The sequence below is a fragment of the Equus quagga genome, chromosome 12 (assembly GCF_021613505.1).
Source record: "Equus quagga isolate Etosha38 chromosome 12, UCLA_HA_Equagga_1.0, whole genome shotgun sequence".
In the NCBI taxonomy this organism is placed as follows: Eukaryota; Metazoa; Chordata; class Mammalia; order Perissodactyla; family Equidae; genus Equus; species Equus quagga.
The window spans coordinates 61,811,684-61,828,476 of NC_060278.1; the positions used below are offsets into that span (position 1 = coordinate 61,811,684).

General features: G+C 43.0%; 1 protein-coding gene across 2 annotated transcripts in view; it reads left to right on the forward strand.

Annotated features, from left to right (window-relative positions):
• TMEM183A (transmembrane protein 183A) overlaps nt 1-16,505 on the forward strand; it is a 17,255-nt gene extending 750 nt beyond the window's left edge. The window contains exons 2-8 of one of the 2 annotated variants that reach the window (XM_046679927.1): nt 329-418; nt 1,215-1,382; nt 8,568-8,724; nt 9,630-9,810; nt 12,232-12,312; nt 14,280-14,435; nt 15,739-16,505. In XM_046679927.1, coding sequence (XP_046535883.1) covers nt 329-418; nt 1,215-1,382; nt 8,568-8,724; nt 9,630-9,810; nt 12,232-12,312; nt 14,280-14,435; nt 15,739-15,924 — 1,019 coding nt within the window. In that variant the 3' untranslated portion in view covers nt 15,925-16,505. Of the gene's footprint in view, nt 1-328; nt 419-1,214; nt 1,383-8,564; nt 8,725-9,629; nt 9,811-12,231; nt 12,313-14,279; nt 14,436-15,738 lie in introns of both variants that reach the window. The other variant, XM_046679926.1, reaches the window with a different exon arrangement.
• Nucleotides 16,506-16,793: the final 288 nt, after the last annotated feature.

Consider the following 16,793-nt stretch of genomic DNA (forward strand, 5'->3'; position numbering starts at 1 on the left):
CGGCGGGGTGCGGGCGCACGGGACGGCGCTGGCCTGCGGGATGCTGGGCGGCGGGGTGTGGGCCTGCGGGGCGGCAGGGGCCGGGCCTGCGGGATGCAGGGCGGCGGGGTGCCCTGTGGGGCGCTGGGTGGTAGGGGCCCGGGCCTGTGGGGCGGCGGGGCGCCGGGTGGCGGAGGACTGGGACTGCGGGGCTCGGGGCGCGGGGCGGCGGAGGCCGAACCTGCGGGGCATTGGGCGGTGGGACTGCGGGGGGCTGGGCCTGCGGGGCGCGGGGCAGCGAGGGACCCGGGGAGAGGCCTCCTCCCGCGAGCCTGGTGCTGTGTTGCAGTTACCGTGGCCGACTACGCCAACTCGGATCCCGCCGTTGTGAGGTCCGGACGGGTCAAGAAAGCCGTGGCCAACGCTGTCCAGCAGGAAGGTAGGCTTCCGACCAGGGTCTCGGCTTCAGGCCGTGAGGACAGACGTCCGTCTTCGTTTTCCGCTTCGCTCCCTGTTCTTGCACCCTTCGGGCATCTCCCCGTGAACGTGCTGCTCTCCTCGATGGGTGCTCACACGGTGTAGGGGGGAACACTAGCCAAGAGCAGTAGCTGTAACGCTTTCTGTCCTTGCATCGATAAACGTCCGCATACTCTCCCATAGTTTCCACTGCTTTCTTCTTAGTTGTTAGTCTTTTTCTGTAATTTACACGTTCTCCTCCACTTATTCTGCAGTTTGCTTCTTTGCATAGTAACCTTGAAGTATTCTTCCCCCCCCCCCAGTCTCTTACTAGCAAGCTTTTTACTCACGGGTCCCTGATACCTGTGTTTTTAGGACCCTGCTGTCTCCAGCCCAGGAACAGGGTTAAATTGGATTCAGTTCCTCTCAGACATTGCTCCTCAGAATTTATGCAAATGAGGGTAGCATTCAGCATTTGTTTTTATCCTGCAGGGTTTATAGTGGAAGAATAATGCACTCCCTTTTGCTTCCGGCCTGGAGTTGGCACTGTTAAAGAGTTAGTTTCTGCAAATTTGGAGTCACGTTGCCCATTGTTTTCTGATTTTTGGAATTTAAAATGCTATGATATTTTTCTCTTTAGATTCTCAGCTTTCTTCACTTGATTCTCACACTGCTTTTGCTTTTTTCCCCCTTTCCCTCATGGATGCTGATATCTGCCTAAGCCACTCATATTTCTGGGTAGGACTCTGCCATCTCATTCTCCCCTTATTTTCTTCTAGTAAAATCTCTTTGTGGCTTGGAAGCCTCCCAGGTTCCTGCAGTGGAAGCTCTTTCTGGGGCTGGTGAGCCTTGTGACATCATGGACAGCAGTGATGAGATGGATGCCCAGGAGGAGAGCATCCATGAGAGAACTGCCTCCAGAAAAAAGAAAAGCAAGAGGCACAAAGGTACCGGGCTTGCTCGCTTGGCTTGTTAAGCTTGCCTGTGGTGATAACTGGAAGCTGTCACTTTCTCAGTAGCGTGAGAGATGATACCAGTGGAGAATCAGAGTTTGGGTCACAGTAGTGAGACAGGCTCCAATATAGCAGGGCTTTCTACTTTTGTCTACGTGTGAGAGGAAAGGAGATTGGGAAGAGTCAGATTCCTGGAGCTGTGAACTCAACTGTAACAGCCACTCATTGATTATCAGGGAAGATGTCAGTATCAGGTAAGAACCCAAGTGGCAACATGTAAACAGAAGGCATTTGCATTTCTGCATTTCTGAACGTATGAAGAAGCAGAGACATGACGAAAAAGGTTTTCCCAAATATGTGGATTGTATATTACCAGTTTAATGTCAGCTAAAGTTGTGTATTATTATGGGTTTTTAAGTGCTCTGCAGTTATTAACGTCTGCTTTATGTCTAATAAGTACTTTGGGAAGTAGAAAAGTATGTGATACTTTATCTTAGTAGTGATAAAACTTACACAAAGGAAACAAAGAAAAATAAATAACAGTATGTCATGTGCCATACCATCATTCAGTGGTTTGTTCCAAACTTAAGGAATCAGACTCCAGCTGTCTAACTATCCCAGAATAGTTATTTTGAAAGCTAGCGTGGTTCTGATGATCAGCTAGAGTAAGGGGGAAGCTAATGCTAATGTAATAAATAATATGTATATTTTGGGTCTCAGATCTACCAGAACTTTTACTTCTATTTGAGAATCAGAACAGATATTTGTATTTGTTAAAATATGTTGAAATAATCAATAAGTTAATGAACTGACGTTGCTTTGCAATTACTGGAATTATTGTCAGTGGTACTACTCTTTTCCAGAACCCCAAAATTAATATTGACATTCCTCGTACTTCTTTGTTCCTTAATTTCTTGCTTGAAGTCCCTACTCATGATCACCATTCTATTAGACATTTATTTTGTGTTTTTTGTTTGTTTTTGGACACATTCCACAGAACAGCCTACAGATTTTTTAAACATCTTTGAGATAAAATTCATTCCTTTGACGTGTATGATTCACTGGTTTTAATCCTTTCACAGAGTTGTGCAGCCATCAACATGATCTAAGTTTAGAATTTTTCTGTGACCCCAAACCTATTAGCATCATTCCTCATTCCCTCCCAACCTTCCCCTGTCTGCTCCCCTCATGCAACTAGTAATTTACTTTTTGTCTATAGATTTGTCTGTTCTGGACATGTCATATAAATGGAATCATATCATATGTGGTCTTTTGTGTCTAGCTTGTTTCACTTAGCGTAATGTTTCAAAGTTCGTATTGTAGCATATGTATCATACTTCATTCCTTTTTATTGGGCTATTCTGAATAATGCTGCTATGAACACTCAAGGACAAGTTTTTGTGTAGACATATTTTCATTTTCTTTTGGGTGGAGTGAAATTGCTGGATCACTGGTAACTTTATGTTTAACTTTTGAGGAGTTGCCAAACTGTTTTCTCAAGTTTCCATTTTTTTCCTACAAGCAGGAGTTTGTCCATACTGTGTACCCTTATTGAATGGATGTTACAGATAAACTGTCCCAGCTATAGTGAAAGCTTTTTTTTTTAATTGAATTTATAATAGTTTACATCATTGTGAAGTTTCACTTGTACATTATTTCTTTTCTCTCCCCTTATAAGTGCTCCCCTTCACCCCTGTACCCACCCCCACCCTGCCTTCCCCTGTAAACAGAAGGCATTTGCATTTCTGTATTTCTGAACGTGTGAGGAACTGTTCTCTTTGTATATGTGTTTGTTTATATTCCCCGTATGAGTGAAGTCATATGGTGTTTGTCTTTCTCAGTCTGGCTTATTTCACTTAACATAATACTCTCCAGGTCCATCCATGTTGTTGCAAATGGGATGATTTTTGTCTTTTTTTATGGCTGAGTAGTATTCCATTGTAATTGTATGTATGTACCACATCTTTATCCAATCATCAGTTGATGGGCACTTGGGTTGCTTCCAAGTCTTGGCTACTGTGAATAGTGCTGCAGTGAACATAGGGGTACATAGGTCACTTTGGATTGTTGATTTCAAGTTGTTTGGATAGATACCCAGTAGTGGGATAGCTGGGTCATAGGGTAGTTCTATTTTTAGTTTTTTGAGTAATCTCCATACTGTTTTCCATGGTGGCTGCACCAGTTTACATTCCCTCCAGCAGTGTATGAGCGTTCCCTTTTCTCCACACTCTCTGTAACATTTGTTATTTTTAGTCTTTGGATTATAGCCATTTTAAGAGGTGTAGGTGGTATCTTAGTGTAGTTTTGATTTGCATTTTCCTAGTGATTAGTGATGTTGAACATCTTTTCATGTGTTTATTGGCCATCTGTGTATCTTCTTTGGAAAAATGTGTATTCATGTCCTCTGCCCATTTTTTGATCCAAGTGTTTGTTTTTTTGTTGTTCAGTTGTTTGAGTTCCTTATATATTTTGGAGATTAACCCCTTGTCAGATATATGATTTGCAAATATTTTCTCCCAGTTGGTGGGCTGTCTTTTTGTTTTGATCCTAGTTTCTTTTGCCTTGCAGAAGCTCTTTAGTCTCATGAAGTCCCACTTTATTTTTTCTTTTGTTTCCCTTCTCTGAGAAGACATGGTATTTGAAAAGATCCTTTCAAGTTGGATGTCAAAGAGTGTACTACCTATATTTTCTTACAGAAGTTTTATGATTTCAGGACTTCAAGTCTTTGATCCATTTTGAGTTTATTTTTCTGTATGGCGTGAGATAATGGTCTACTTTCATTCTTTTGCAAGTGGTTGTCCAGTTTTCCCAACACCGTTTATTGAAGAGACTGTCTTTTCTCCATTGTATGTTCTTGGCATCTTTGTCGAAGATTGGCTGTCCGTAGATGTGCAGTTTTATTTCTGGGCTTTCAGTCCTGTTCCATTGACCTGTGTGCCTGTTTTTGTGCCAGTACCATGCCGTTTTGATCCTATGGCTTTGTAGTACATTTTGAGGTCAGGGATTGTGATGCCTCCAGCGTTCTTTTTTCTCAGGATTGCTCTAGCAGTTCGGGGTCTTTGGTTGCCCCATATGAATGTTAGCATTCTTTGTTCTATCTCTGTAAAGAGTGTCATTGGGATTCTGATTGGGATTGCATTCAATCTGTAGACTGCTTTGGGTAGTATGGACATTTTAACTATTTTTATCCTTCCAATCCATGTGCATGGGATCTCCTTCCATCTCTTTATGTCATTAACTATTTCTATCAAACGCCTTAGAGTTTTCATTGTATAAGTCCTTCACTTCCTTGGTTAAATTTATTCCTAGATATTTTATTCTTTTTGTTGCGATTGTAAATGGAATTGTATTCTTGAGTTTTCTTTCTGTAAGTTCATTATTAGAGTATACAAATGCAACTGATTTTTGTAAGTTGATTTTGTACCCTGCAACTTTACTGTAGTTGTTGATTATTTCTAATACTGTAGTTGTTGATTATTTCTAATAGTTTTCCCATGGATTCTTTAGGGTTTTCTATGTATAAGATCATGTCATCTGCAAACAGCGAGAGTTTCACTTCTTCACTCCCTGTTTGGATTCCTTTTATTCCTTTCTCTCGCCTAACTGCTTTGGCCAAAACCTCCAGTACTGTGTTGAGTAAGAGTGGTGATAGTAGGCATCCTTGTCTTGTTCCTGTTCTCAGAGGGATGGCGTTCAGTTTTTCCCCATTGAGTATGATGTTGGCTGTGGGTTTGTCATATATGGCCTTTATTATGTTGAGGTAATTTCCTTCTATCCACATTTTGTTAAGAATTTTTATCATAAATGGCTGTTAGATCTTGTTAAATGCTTTCTCTGTGTCTATTGAGATGATCATGTGGTTTTTATTCCTCATTTTGTTAATGTGGTGTATCATGTTGATTGATTTGCGGATGTTGAACCATCCCTGTGTCCCTGGTATAAATCATGATGTATGATCCTTTTGATGTATTGCTGTATTTGGGTTGCCAATATTTTGTTGAGGATTTTTGCATCTATGTTTGTCAGCGATATTGGCATGTAGTTTTCCTTTTTTGTGTTGTCCTTGTCAGGCTTTGGTATCAGAGTGATACTGGCCTTGTAGAATGTGTTAGGAAGCGTTCCATCTTCCCTCAAGTTTCCATTTTTATTCCCACCAGCAATATATGAGAGTTCTGGTTTTTCCATATCCTGGCCAACACTTGTTATTGTCTGACTTTTTAAATTATAGCCATCCTAGTGGATGTGAAGTCGTAGCTCATGGTTTTGATTTGCATTTCTCTGATAGCTAATGATGTTGAGCATCTTTTCATGTGCTTGTTTGACCATTTGTATATCTTCTTTGGAGAAATGTCTATTCAAATCTTTTGCCCATAAATTGAAGTATCTTTTTCTTACTGAGTTGTAAGAGTTCTTTGTATATTCAGGATACCACTCTCTTATTAGATAGATGATTTGTGGCTTTTACACTCTTAACTATAATTCATCTTTTACTTCCTTGTTCCACTTTACCCTCGTTGGATTCTTTATTCTAGTCAAACTAGTCTTGTCTTTTGCCTCTTCTTTCCTTTAGCTTCTTTTTAATGAAACATACACAAAAGATGAGAGAATAGTATAATGAATCCTGTGTAGCTATTATGCAGCTTCGACAATGATCAACTCATGGCCATTTTTGTTTCAACCACTCCTGGCCCAGTTTGCACTCCCACCAGCAATGTGTGAGAGTTCCCTTTTCTCTGTATCCTCTCCAGCACTTATTTCCTGTCTTGTTAGTTATAGCCACCTCTTCCCCACCCCAAGACATATGTGCGCGTGCGTGCATGTACACACACACACACGGTTATTTTGAAACAATTTACAGATATCCTGTTATTATCTGTAAATATTTGGATAGTTGTCTCCAAAAGATAAATACTCTTAAAAAAGAAACCATTAGCAAGTCTAAAAAAGTTAGTAGTAATTTTTAATATCAATTCTTGTTAGACTTGTCTCTTTGTTGCCCTCACATGTGTCTTGTTTTTCTAAGTGTGTAGGCTTCATGTTAGCTGTTTATTTTGCTTGGAATATTTTTCCTCTTAACCTATGCCTATCAAAATTCTTTATGTCAATCATGGCTTATTTCCATGAAGATTTCCATTACGTTCCATTTCCTACGTTTAGAAATTTCTTTTTTTTCTAATTTATTTATTGTTTTTTTTTTTTTTGAGGAAGATTAGTCCTGAGCTAACATCCACTGCCAGTCTTCTTCTTTTTGTGAGGAAGATTGGCCCTGAGCTAACAACTGTGCCCATCTTCCTCTACGTTATACATGGGATGCCTACCACAGCATGGCTTGCCAAGTGGTGCCATGTCCCCACCTGGGATCTGAACCAGCAAACCCCGGGCTGCCGAAGCAGAACGTGCACCCTTAACCGCTCCACCGCTGGGCCGGCCCCTAGAAATTTAATAATTATGTATAAAACACTGACAGTTCTTCAGTACTGAGTAATTTTTGTCTCTAAAGACAGAAAATTTTTTTTTTTAAAGATTTTCTTTTTTTCCTTTTTCTCCCCAAAGCCCCCCAGTACATAGTTGTATATTCCTTGCTGTGGGTCCTTCTAGTATGGCATGTGGGACGCTGCCTCAGCGTGGCTTTGATGAGCAGTGCCATGTCCGCGCCCAGGATGTGAACCAATGAAACACTGGGCCTCCTGCAGCGGAGCGCGCGAACCTAACCACTCAGCCATGGGGCCAGCCCCAAGACAGAAAATTTTTAGTAGCATTCTGCTTTGTAAAAGTCCCTATGGTTCACAGTGGAGGAAAACTGATGGTCATTTGCCTTTGCTTTCAGGGAGAGATTTAATGTGGGAGACAGTGGGGCCCAGACCTGGTAGACTGAACCTTGGTTGGTTACTGGAGATGCCAAGAAAGGATAGGAACCAGGAGGATGATGTTTCAGAGGCTCTTGTCTCTGTTATGAAGAACCTAATGCAAGAATCTGATTGAGTCATAGAGCTGCAGGAAGCAGTTAGCTAGAAGAGCAGAGGTACCTTTGGGGAGGTGGTGTAGGGCCTTTTTGCCCAGGAAAGAGAAAAAAGGTAACTGGTTTTAGGGTAGTTCTGTGATTAGGTCTGAATTAAAGGTTAGGGCTAGCGTTAGCCCAGATTCAGGTGTCTTTATGGAGTGAGAGTTTTTACTTGAACCTGAGATGTGTAGTGGGCCTCAGGGTGGAGACAATTAACACTATGGGATCTGAAGGAGGAGGAGGTGGGTCTACATTATCACAGGGTATCTTTGAATACTGAATACCTGTGGCCAGGGTCATAGGTCAAACTGGAAAGGAAACCTGGAGAAACTAGCAGAAAGGAAACATGTCTACAGACAGTTACTGCATCATGAAAACACTGTAATGAGCCAAACCTGAGGGCCTAGTGGTTAAAGTTCAGTGTGCTCTGCTTCAGCGGCCTGGGTGTGGTTCCCGGGCGTGGAACCACACCACTTGTCTGTCAGTAGCCATGCTGTGGCAGTGGCTCACGGAGAAGAACTAGAAGGACTTACAACTATTCAATCGTGTACTGGGGCTTTGGGGATGGGAAAAAAAAGAAAGGAAGATTGGCAACACATGTTAACTCAGGGCGAATCTTTCCCAGCAAAAAAAACACACACTGTAACATCCCCTGGTTTTTTATTTAGTTTGCACTCTGAGGTTTCCTCATTCCATCTTAAAATCAGGTTTTTTAACGACTGAACTGAAGAAGCTGTTTGGTGGATGGGACTGTGGGGAGTCAGGGGCAGAGCTGGAGTTTGGAGTCAGAGGACCTAGTTCTGTATGCCTTGAGTAGGAGGCAAGGCTCTGTTTTTTGGTTAGTAAAGAGGGCACCATAATAGTTCCTTATTTCTGTTGAAGAATTATTAGGGTGAATGGCATAATATAGGCAAAGGTACTTTGAAAACTTCAAAATAGTATGTAAATAGTTATTCAATAAAGGCCTTAAGAACAAGACTTGTTCACCTGGGCAGCAGGAAGCCAAGGTTTCCAGCAGCTTGAATAAGCAGGAAACGATGAGTTTGAGAGGCTTCCTTCGACCCGTTTAAAACCTTTCTCTTAACTGTGCAAGCCCTGGGAGAATTGAATGGTTGGGAATCTTTAGATACGTGTATGATGGAAGGTCAAAGGTGATACTCTTTTTTCTGTTTCAGAAGACCTGGATGGGGCTGGAGGAGAAGAATATCCCATGGATATTTGGCTCTTGCTGGCCGCCTATATCCGTCCTGAGGACATTGTGAATTTTTCCCTGATTTGTAAGAACGCCTGGACTGTGACTTGTACTGCTGCCTTTTGGACCAGGTTGTACCGAAGGTGCGACACCGAGGGCTCACTTTGTTGTGTGTGTGGCTGAGTTCATTTCTGCTTGTGATTCGGAGCTGCTACCTGATAGGCACCTCTTTTCACTTTCTCTGCTCCCGGCCTGGGCGTGAGCCTAGCCTTGGACTCCTTGAGCTCCTCTCTAATTTAAAATTGATATTATTAATTCATCCAGGTGATTGTCTTCCCTGTGCTTGCCCCCTCCCCTCCTCCATCCAGTATCGCATTTCAGAAAAAAGTCTTGCTTCAGGCCTCAAAGAGAACTGTCCTTGACTTTTCTTCACAGGTTTATCTGAGCTAGAATATTCATAAGTTACAGGTGTCTATCTACTTAACTTTCCAGCTGGATTAGGTTCTTAAGTTTGCTAGTCATCTTGAAGTGTCATGTAGTTCTTGTACTTTGCGGCCCTACGTGCAGTGGTAGTGGTGAGGAGAGAGTGAATGTTAGGGCAGTTAGAGGGAAGATTGTAAGCTGTCAGTGAGGATGTGGTGGGAAGGAGTGTTGAGGTAGCAGGGAGTAGAGAGCTTGCTGAGACGTGTGACAGGAGAACCTGGCAGCCTTTCCATAGTACAGGTTCTTTTTGAGCAACTGAAGTCTCTTTTACTGGTGTGAAGTCATAGACTTGCCCTTCTTTTAGGGTGAAATAGTGAGGATTTAAAATTTTAAAGTGAATGGAGAAGTGCAGGATTACAAGGTATCTGTGAATTCTGAGGAGTGAAGGAGATGGTGATGTCTGTGTCTGTGTGAGAGAGAGAGAAAATGAGAGAGCGCGTGCTGGGGATAAGCTGGCCAGCGGAATGGTGCAGTACAGTCCTGCAGAGACCAGGAGTCCTAGGAGGCTCACCGGGAGCAGGAGAGACAGGTCACATGTTGGTAGGAGTAATGTGTCGTGTTTCAGGCACTACACGCTGGATGCCTCTCTGCCTTTGCGCCTGCGACCAGAGTCCATGGAGAAGCTGCGCTGTCTCCGGGCATGTGTGATCCGATCTCTGTACCATATGTATGAGCCATTTGCTGCTCGAATCTCCAAGAATCCAGCCATTCCAGAAAGCACGCCCAGCACATTAAAGAATTCCAAAGTAAGTGAGAATTAGTGCTGGGGTTTAACAAATGGGCTGTTGTAGGGTGGGCCTGTTATCGTGGCTTGTCTTGGCTTCCTTGATGGGAAGGGCTCTGGCCATAGGTACCACGCTGCTAGGTGCTAATGTAAACTTTCAGGGCTCAAGGTTTTCACTTCTCCAAGACATTCCTGCTGTGCTGGTCTGACTTATGTCATCTTACCTTAAAGCTTTCTTGTGCTTGTAGCATATTCCTTATTCTCTTCATTTTAATTTATTTTCATGCACTGTACATTGAACCACTTTACATGGCTTTGATGGTTTGGGCAAAGAAGAACACAACTCAAATGGTAGATGTAAACTGTAATTCTTAAAAGGTGCTTTAAATCGTGATACAAAGATACAACATGAACAGCTTACTGATTTTCTCTTTCTAACATGACCTTGACATCTGGGATTCCTCTTTCTTACTGACCTCCTTAAAGGATTCTGGTGTAGACTTGATTCCGTTAGCATTTGCTAAGTGCCCACTGTTGCCAGGCTCTGGGGTGGGCCATTTCAGAGACTGTAAGGTACTCCCACGCATAGACTTTAGTGCTCTAAAAGTTTTCTTGTGTTCTAGGCTGGTTCTTGTATCTCGAGGTTTCCCCAGTAGTTTATATTCATACATTGTGTTCAGGTTTCTGGCATTCTTCTGATCTTTCAGTAGGTCTGTTAGCCTTCGGTCCATTTTCTCCTTTCTCCTCTGCAATGAAGTGCCCAGTGAGTGCACCTTTGCCAAGCTGGACTGGCACAGCAGATAGTGTTATTTAGGCAAGTTCATGTCTCAGCTTTTTCCTCATTCAAGTAATACCATTGTCTAAATTTCGTATCTTTTGAGTTTGTGGGTAATTGTTATTACTCTTTTCCTACCCAGAATCTGGTGTTCTGTAGTACTTCCTATTCTCACGTATTTTGTTTTTATGCTTCGGATGTTAGGCAATGATTCTTCTCTCCTAGTTTAGCTCTAATGTGATACATAGTGATTAAAACGGTACTGTTGATTCCAAGATCAGCAAGGTTTCTCCCAGGGTTGCAAACAGGTGGTCAGGGCCACTGGCTGAGCTCTTTTTAAAATGGATATAGGGTAGGAGTAGGATGCTAGGTGAGGGGAATCCCGCCCAGCAGCTACTTCTGCTTGTAACGTGAGTGGACAGTGTCATCTCACATGTACAGTTTCCCTCCCCCAGAAACATTCGATAGTGTCAGACGCACTCTGGTGAGATGGGAATCATCCCAAAGCTGACCATGCCAGCTGTGAATCAGTTGCTGGGAGCAGAGCAGCATTGGGCAAACTCCTCCAGCTTGACACATCCTAGCGGCTCCAGTGCACAATGCAAGAGCTACTGCCTAGTTCTAAAACACCATGTGTTCATGTTCTTATCACTGTATATTAATTTTTTGAAAGTGGACTATAAAAAGCCAAGGTGGCATGATAAGTAATGCGTTAATCCGGATAGTAAGCCCAGGCCACCTGGCTGCTGCTTTTGTGCCTTGTTGTTGGAGAGCTTCTGAAGAGGAGGTGGGACCTGCAGTGCAGGTGTCCACGCATGGCCTTGCCACTTGATAACCACAGTCGCATGGCATTCAGGGAGTTGCCAGCATGCCTAAGGAAGTTGTCCCAGTTCCTGGACTCCAGCTTTTCGTATGTGATTCTCCCTCTCTCTCTTTTCAGTAGCATAGCTTGTGTGGGACACTGGAGCCGTTGTGATGGCAGCAGAAGTGTTTGCCCCTTAAAGCCAAGCCCATTATTTTTGATGGAACAGCAGGACGTACAGGGCATGTCTGAAGGGCAGGACAGCTGGCACGGCGGACGACCCACCCCTTATCCCCTGGGAGGTACTTACTTCTTGTGCTTAACCCTAGCTGTAGCTTGACTTTCACTGAGGGGCTTACTTAGACTGAATTCAGCCCAGCTCCGTAGTTTCCACACTGCTGTCTGCTCCCAGAAGGTCCTGAGTGGCGTGCCCCTGTTACAGGGCTGGCCATCTCTGCCTGCTTTATGGCTTTGTCATCATCTTGCCTGGTGGCTACTGGCTGCCTTTATGCTTTAATATAGAGGAGTGGCCTGCTGAATCAGAGCATGCCCCAGTCTCTAGAGACCATGCTTCTGTCTTTACAGATGAGAACAGTAGGGATTGACCTCAGTAGCCTCTGAGGTGGGCTTATATTGGTCCCTCTTGTCTTTACTGAATAGCCCTGGGATTGTCTCTTTTCCTGTTGCACCAGTGTCAAATTGGGGGGTCTCCATCTGTGCCAAAGTAAAATCTCAGCATGGGCTGTGGCTGGCTTTAGAGCTATCAAACAAAGGTTTTTGCTTATTACTTTCTGTTTTCTTATTTTGATTTTTTTCTTTTCTGTCTTTTATTTATTTATTTTTTGTTTATTTTCATCTTCTTACAGTGCTTACTTTTCTGGTGCAGAAAGATTGTTGGGAACAGACAGGAACCAATGTGGGAGTTCAACTTCAAGTTCAAAAAACAGGTATGCAATCGTATCTTCTCTTTGCTTTTCAGGTAATATCTTGTTCTAATAAATTTCACTAGGCATAAAATTGCCGTATTAAAATCAAAACTTATAATGTCATGAAAAGAAAAGGAAGAAGGAACTATTCTGTATGAAAGGGACACAAAGATATATGAGCTTAATGCAAAGACTAAACATTGAGTGGATCCTGGATTGGGGAACAGAGAGCTATAAAAGACATTTTTGAAACAGATTTGAATATGCTGTGGATATTAGATGATATGAAATTGTTAATTTTCTTAGGTGTGATAATGATGTGGTTATACGTCAGTGTCTATTCATGCTGAGTAAGGGTGGAGTGTCAGTGTTACTTTTAAATGGCTTTGTATCCCCTGAAATGTGCGTGATTTATGCCTGTGTGTATATATAAAATGAGAGGTGGGGGGGCAAACATGGCAGAATACCCAGTGGGAGAGGGTACACAGGAGCTTATTGCACTATTTTCTTAACTTTTCTGTGTATTTGAAGACTTTTTAAAAGTGAAAAAAAATGGGGAAACTTGTTATAAAGTACTGAGGTTATTTGCCTAAATTTTTGTGTGTGTGTGTTTTTGTTGCTGAGGAAGATTGGCCCTGAGCTAACATCTGTGCCAGTCTTCCTCTATTTTGTATGTGGGTTGCCACCACAGCATGGCTGATGAGTGGCGTAGGTCTGCACCTGGGATCCAAACCTGTGAACCTGGGGCACCGAAGCGGAGCATGTGAACTTAACCACTACACCACGGGCCGGCCCCTAAAAATATTTTTGTTGTTCAAAGCAAATGTATTTGTAAACAACAGTAATTTATGTGGTTTCACGTCTGGGTTGATTTTGGGAAGCCCTGAGGAGGACTGCCAAAGGCTGTTCTGAGAAGAGCAGATACTGTTCCTCCTCCGTCTCTGCCTGTTGCTGGGGCTGCACCTGAGATCTGGGCCACAGAGAGGGCCTCTTTGACTTCTCTTTACTTCTTGTCCTCAGCAGCCTCATTTCTCCCATCTGTCTCCCTACGTAGTATCCTACTGAGGAGACAGATCACAAATACAAATAGTCATCCCTCACTTGATGGCAGGTAAGTTACAGAGACGTTTGTAATTAAAGCAAATCATATTTTCTGTTGATTTTTTTCAAAAACATTGTTCTAGGAAAGAATTTTGGCTTTGATAATTTGCTTTTAATAAGATGTCCCCTGGGGCCAGCCTGGTGGCATAGCAGTTAAGTTGGCATGTTCCGCTTTGGTAGCCTGGGGTTTGCCCCTTTGGATCCCGGGTGCAGACCTACGCACTGCTTATCAAGCCATGCTGTGGCAGGCATCCTACACATAATGTAGAGGAAGATGGACACAGATATTAGCTCAGGGCCAGTCTTCCTCAGCAAAAAGGGGAGGATTAGTGGCGGATGTTAGCTCAGGGCTAATCTTCCTCAAAAAAAAGAGAAAGATGTCCGCCTTGTGTGATATCCTTTAGACATTGGTGAGCAGTCCCGCATAGGACTTTTTAGCAGTGTCTCACCTGAGGCCAGAATTACTGCAGGGGAGAGAATGCCGAGATTCCTCGAGTTTTGAGGCTTGTGACTCTTGCTTCATGGTGCCTGGGTTCCCAGGCCGCTTCTGCTTCCAGCCCTGTGTGTAGTAAGTGTTCTTGGGGGTCTGACAACATTGGGGAGCCTCTGGTAGAGCTGTAAGTTTCCATTCTTGCCACGTGGCAGGACATGCCATCTAAATGCAGCATACACCCACTGCCACACTGCTCATCCAAATGTTTCCCCTCCTTTCAAAGGGCAGGTTTTCTTCAATTTGTGTAAAAACCGATACACGTATAAAGAGAGGAGATGATAGAGAAATGGATCTCATTAGCTGTGGTTGAGCTGTAGGATGATTTTCACTGGTGGAATCCTAGAGCCATAAACATTTCCTCTATGCTATTGAAGTAATTCTCAGTTCTCTTCAGTCCCCTAGAGTGAAGAGCAAGTGTGCGGGAGGGTTGCAGCCTCCCATTCAGTATGAGGATGTTCACACTAACCCGGACCAGGACTGCTGCCTGCTGCAGGTCACCACTCTCAATTTCATCTTTATTCCCATCGTCATGGGAATGATATTCACCCTGGTAAGTGGGGACAGGATGCCATGCGCAGCTCTTTCATAGGCTCACTATCCCTAGGGTTTGAAGGAGATTTGTAACTTTAACCATTGACGAAGAAATCTTCGAAGAAGAGTAAAAATAGTGTCAGAAAGCAGACTTGTGTATTAGGAACAGACAGATTTGTGGAGAAGTTAATTAAGTCTGAGAATGTTTTACCTCTGTTTCCTTCCCTATGGTAAAGGGGAGTGTTTTGCATCTCCTGTATAGTGATCATTCATGTTTGAGAAACATCACCCCCTTAGGGATAATGATGAGGCTTATCCTCGAGGACTGTGTGTCGGGACCTTGAGGCGTGCATGTGGTGTCATAAATGCATTATTAAAATCTAGGGTGACCAGCTCTGTCCTTTGCGTGATGCTCTGACTATTCAAGGCTTAGCTAAGAATTAGATTAGGATATGCCTCTGGCATATTTTCCAGGCTTAAAAAATTTTAGCCTGGATTGGCAAATGGAGAATTGACACAATTTATCTTTGCTGTATTTTAGGCTTATGTTCAGACATATGTGGGGTCTCCCTCTCTACATTGAAAATAGCTTTATTCTTTTTTTAATGGTAAAGTAAATAACGTGTACTTCATGTAAAGAATTTAATACATCAATACATTGAGAGAGTAAAGGTGACTTAGACCTCCGCCATCCTGTGACCCCAGTTAACCTTTTGGGAGCTGTCCTGTAGCGTGTCTGTTAATCTGTACGTGTACACACCCACTCTCTTGAGTAATTCTGTGTAATTGATATTGTTACACATGCTGCTTTCATGGTAGGCCCCTCTCCCCTCCCTCTGGCTTAAGCCATGTTAATGACCTAGCTATATACATACTCCATGTACTTCATACTCATACAACTCTGTGCTGACCTACACACACATAAACATGTTTAGAGATTTTGTGGTTTATTTTACAAAAAATGTGATCAGGTGTGTTTCATGCATCTTGCTTGACTTGCTCAACAATATCTCATCAAAATCCCTTTATCTCTTACAGCTGTAATCCAATCTGTAAAAATTGGCTTTGATGGTAGTCTGTGTGCATGTATCCTAATTTATTCAGCCATTTGAGAGGCTTTCTTTAGCATAAATATATGAAGCTAAGAAGAACTTATAAAAATCACTTAATTTTTTACATCTTTGCAAAGGTGTTGGTATTATAATTTAGAGATTCTCTTGTGGCCTAGCCAGTGTAATTTTGTCTAGACTGTCTCATTTCAGAGTGAGCTGTGGGAAAACAAGGCTGTTTAATTTGGGTGCTGACTTTACTTTTCCTTCCAGTTTACTATCAATGTGAGTACGGACATGCGGCATCATCGAGTGAGACTGGTCTTCCAAGATTCTCCTGTCCATAATGGTCGGAAACCGCGCAGTGAACAGGGTGTGCAGGTCATCCTGGACCCCGTGCACAGCGTGCGACTCTTTGACTGGTGGCATCCTCAGTATCCGTTCTCCCTGAGAGCATAGTTACTGCTTCCCGTCCCTGAGGGCGGCCCTGAGCTCGGCCAGTCCATTAGGAATCGGATCCCAGTTTGGAAGGGGTGGCTGGATGGGATGTCTGGTTAGTAATGCACATGCTCTTCAGGCTCCTGGGGCTCCTGTTAGGGGAAGGAGAAGGAGTGAATCAAGAGGAAAAACAACTATGATTTATAAACATATTTTAATGTGAAAATTTGCAGTCGAAAGGAGAAGCCTCGCCTTATTTTCTGCGTTAAACCCCATTTGGTGCTATTGAGTTTGTTCTTTATTCTTTTATCCCAGTGAAAATGAATAATCTTGCTCTAGGGAAAAATTAAACTCTTGAATCTCCAAACAAGGAAGTTTCAGCAATCCCTCCGGGATCAGAGGAACCTTAGAGGCCTACAGTTGTTGCTGTGTTGCTTCCAGTTTAGCTACCCCTCAAATTCAAGTGAATATTTTCTCTTCTCCCTTGACCCTTCTGCAGAAATAAAGCGGTGAAAGGGTTTTCAGAATCTTATAAGATTGACTTGTGTATCTTTCTTTAAAAATGATTTTTGGATATTTATTGCATAAATATTCTTTTGCCAGTTTTGGATTTTAGGTATTTTTTTGCATGAAGCTGATATGGGGATAATAACTTTGTGTCCTTGGTACTGTATTAGGAACTTTACATAATATCCCTCATTCTCACAGTCCTGCAAGGTGGTGACTCTGTTCCCATCTGTGGCTGAGGAACTGGCTTGGTGACTTACCCAAGGCTATAACAGCCAGTCAATGGCAGAGCCAGGGTTCCAGCCGAGGTCTTTCTGCTGTACCAGAGTTAAAAAGGTCAGTCTCGTTTTTCTTGAGGTAGATAGTGGCAAAAGGGAGTAGGC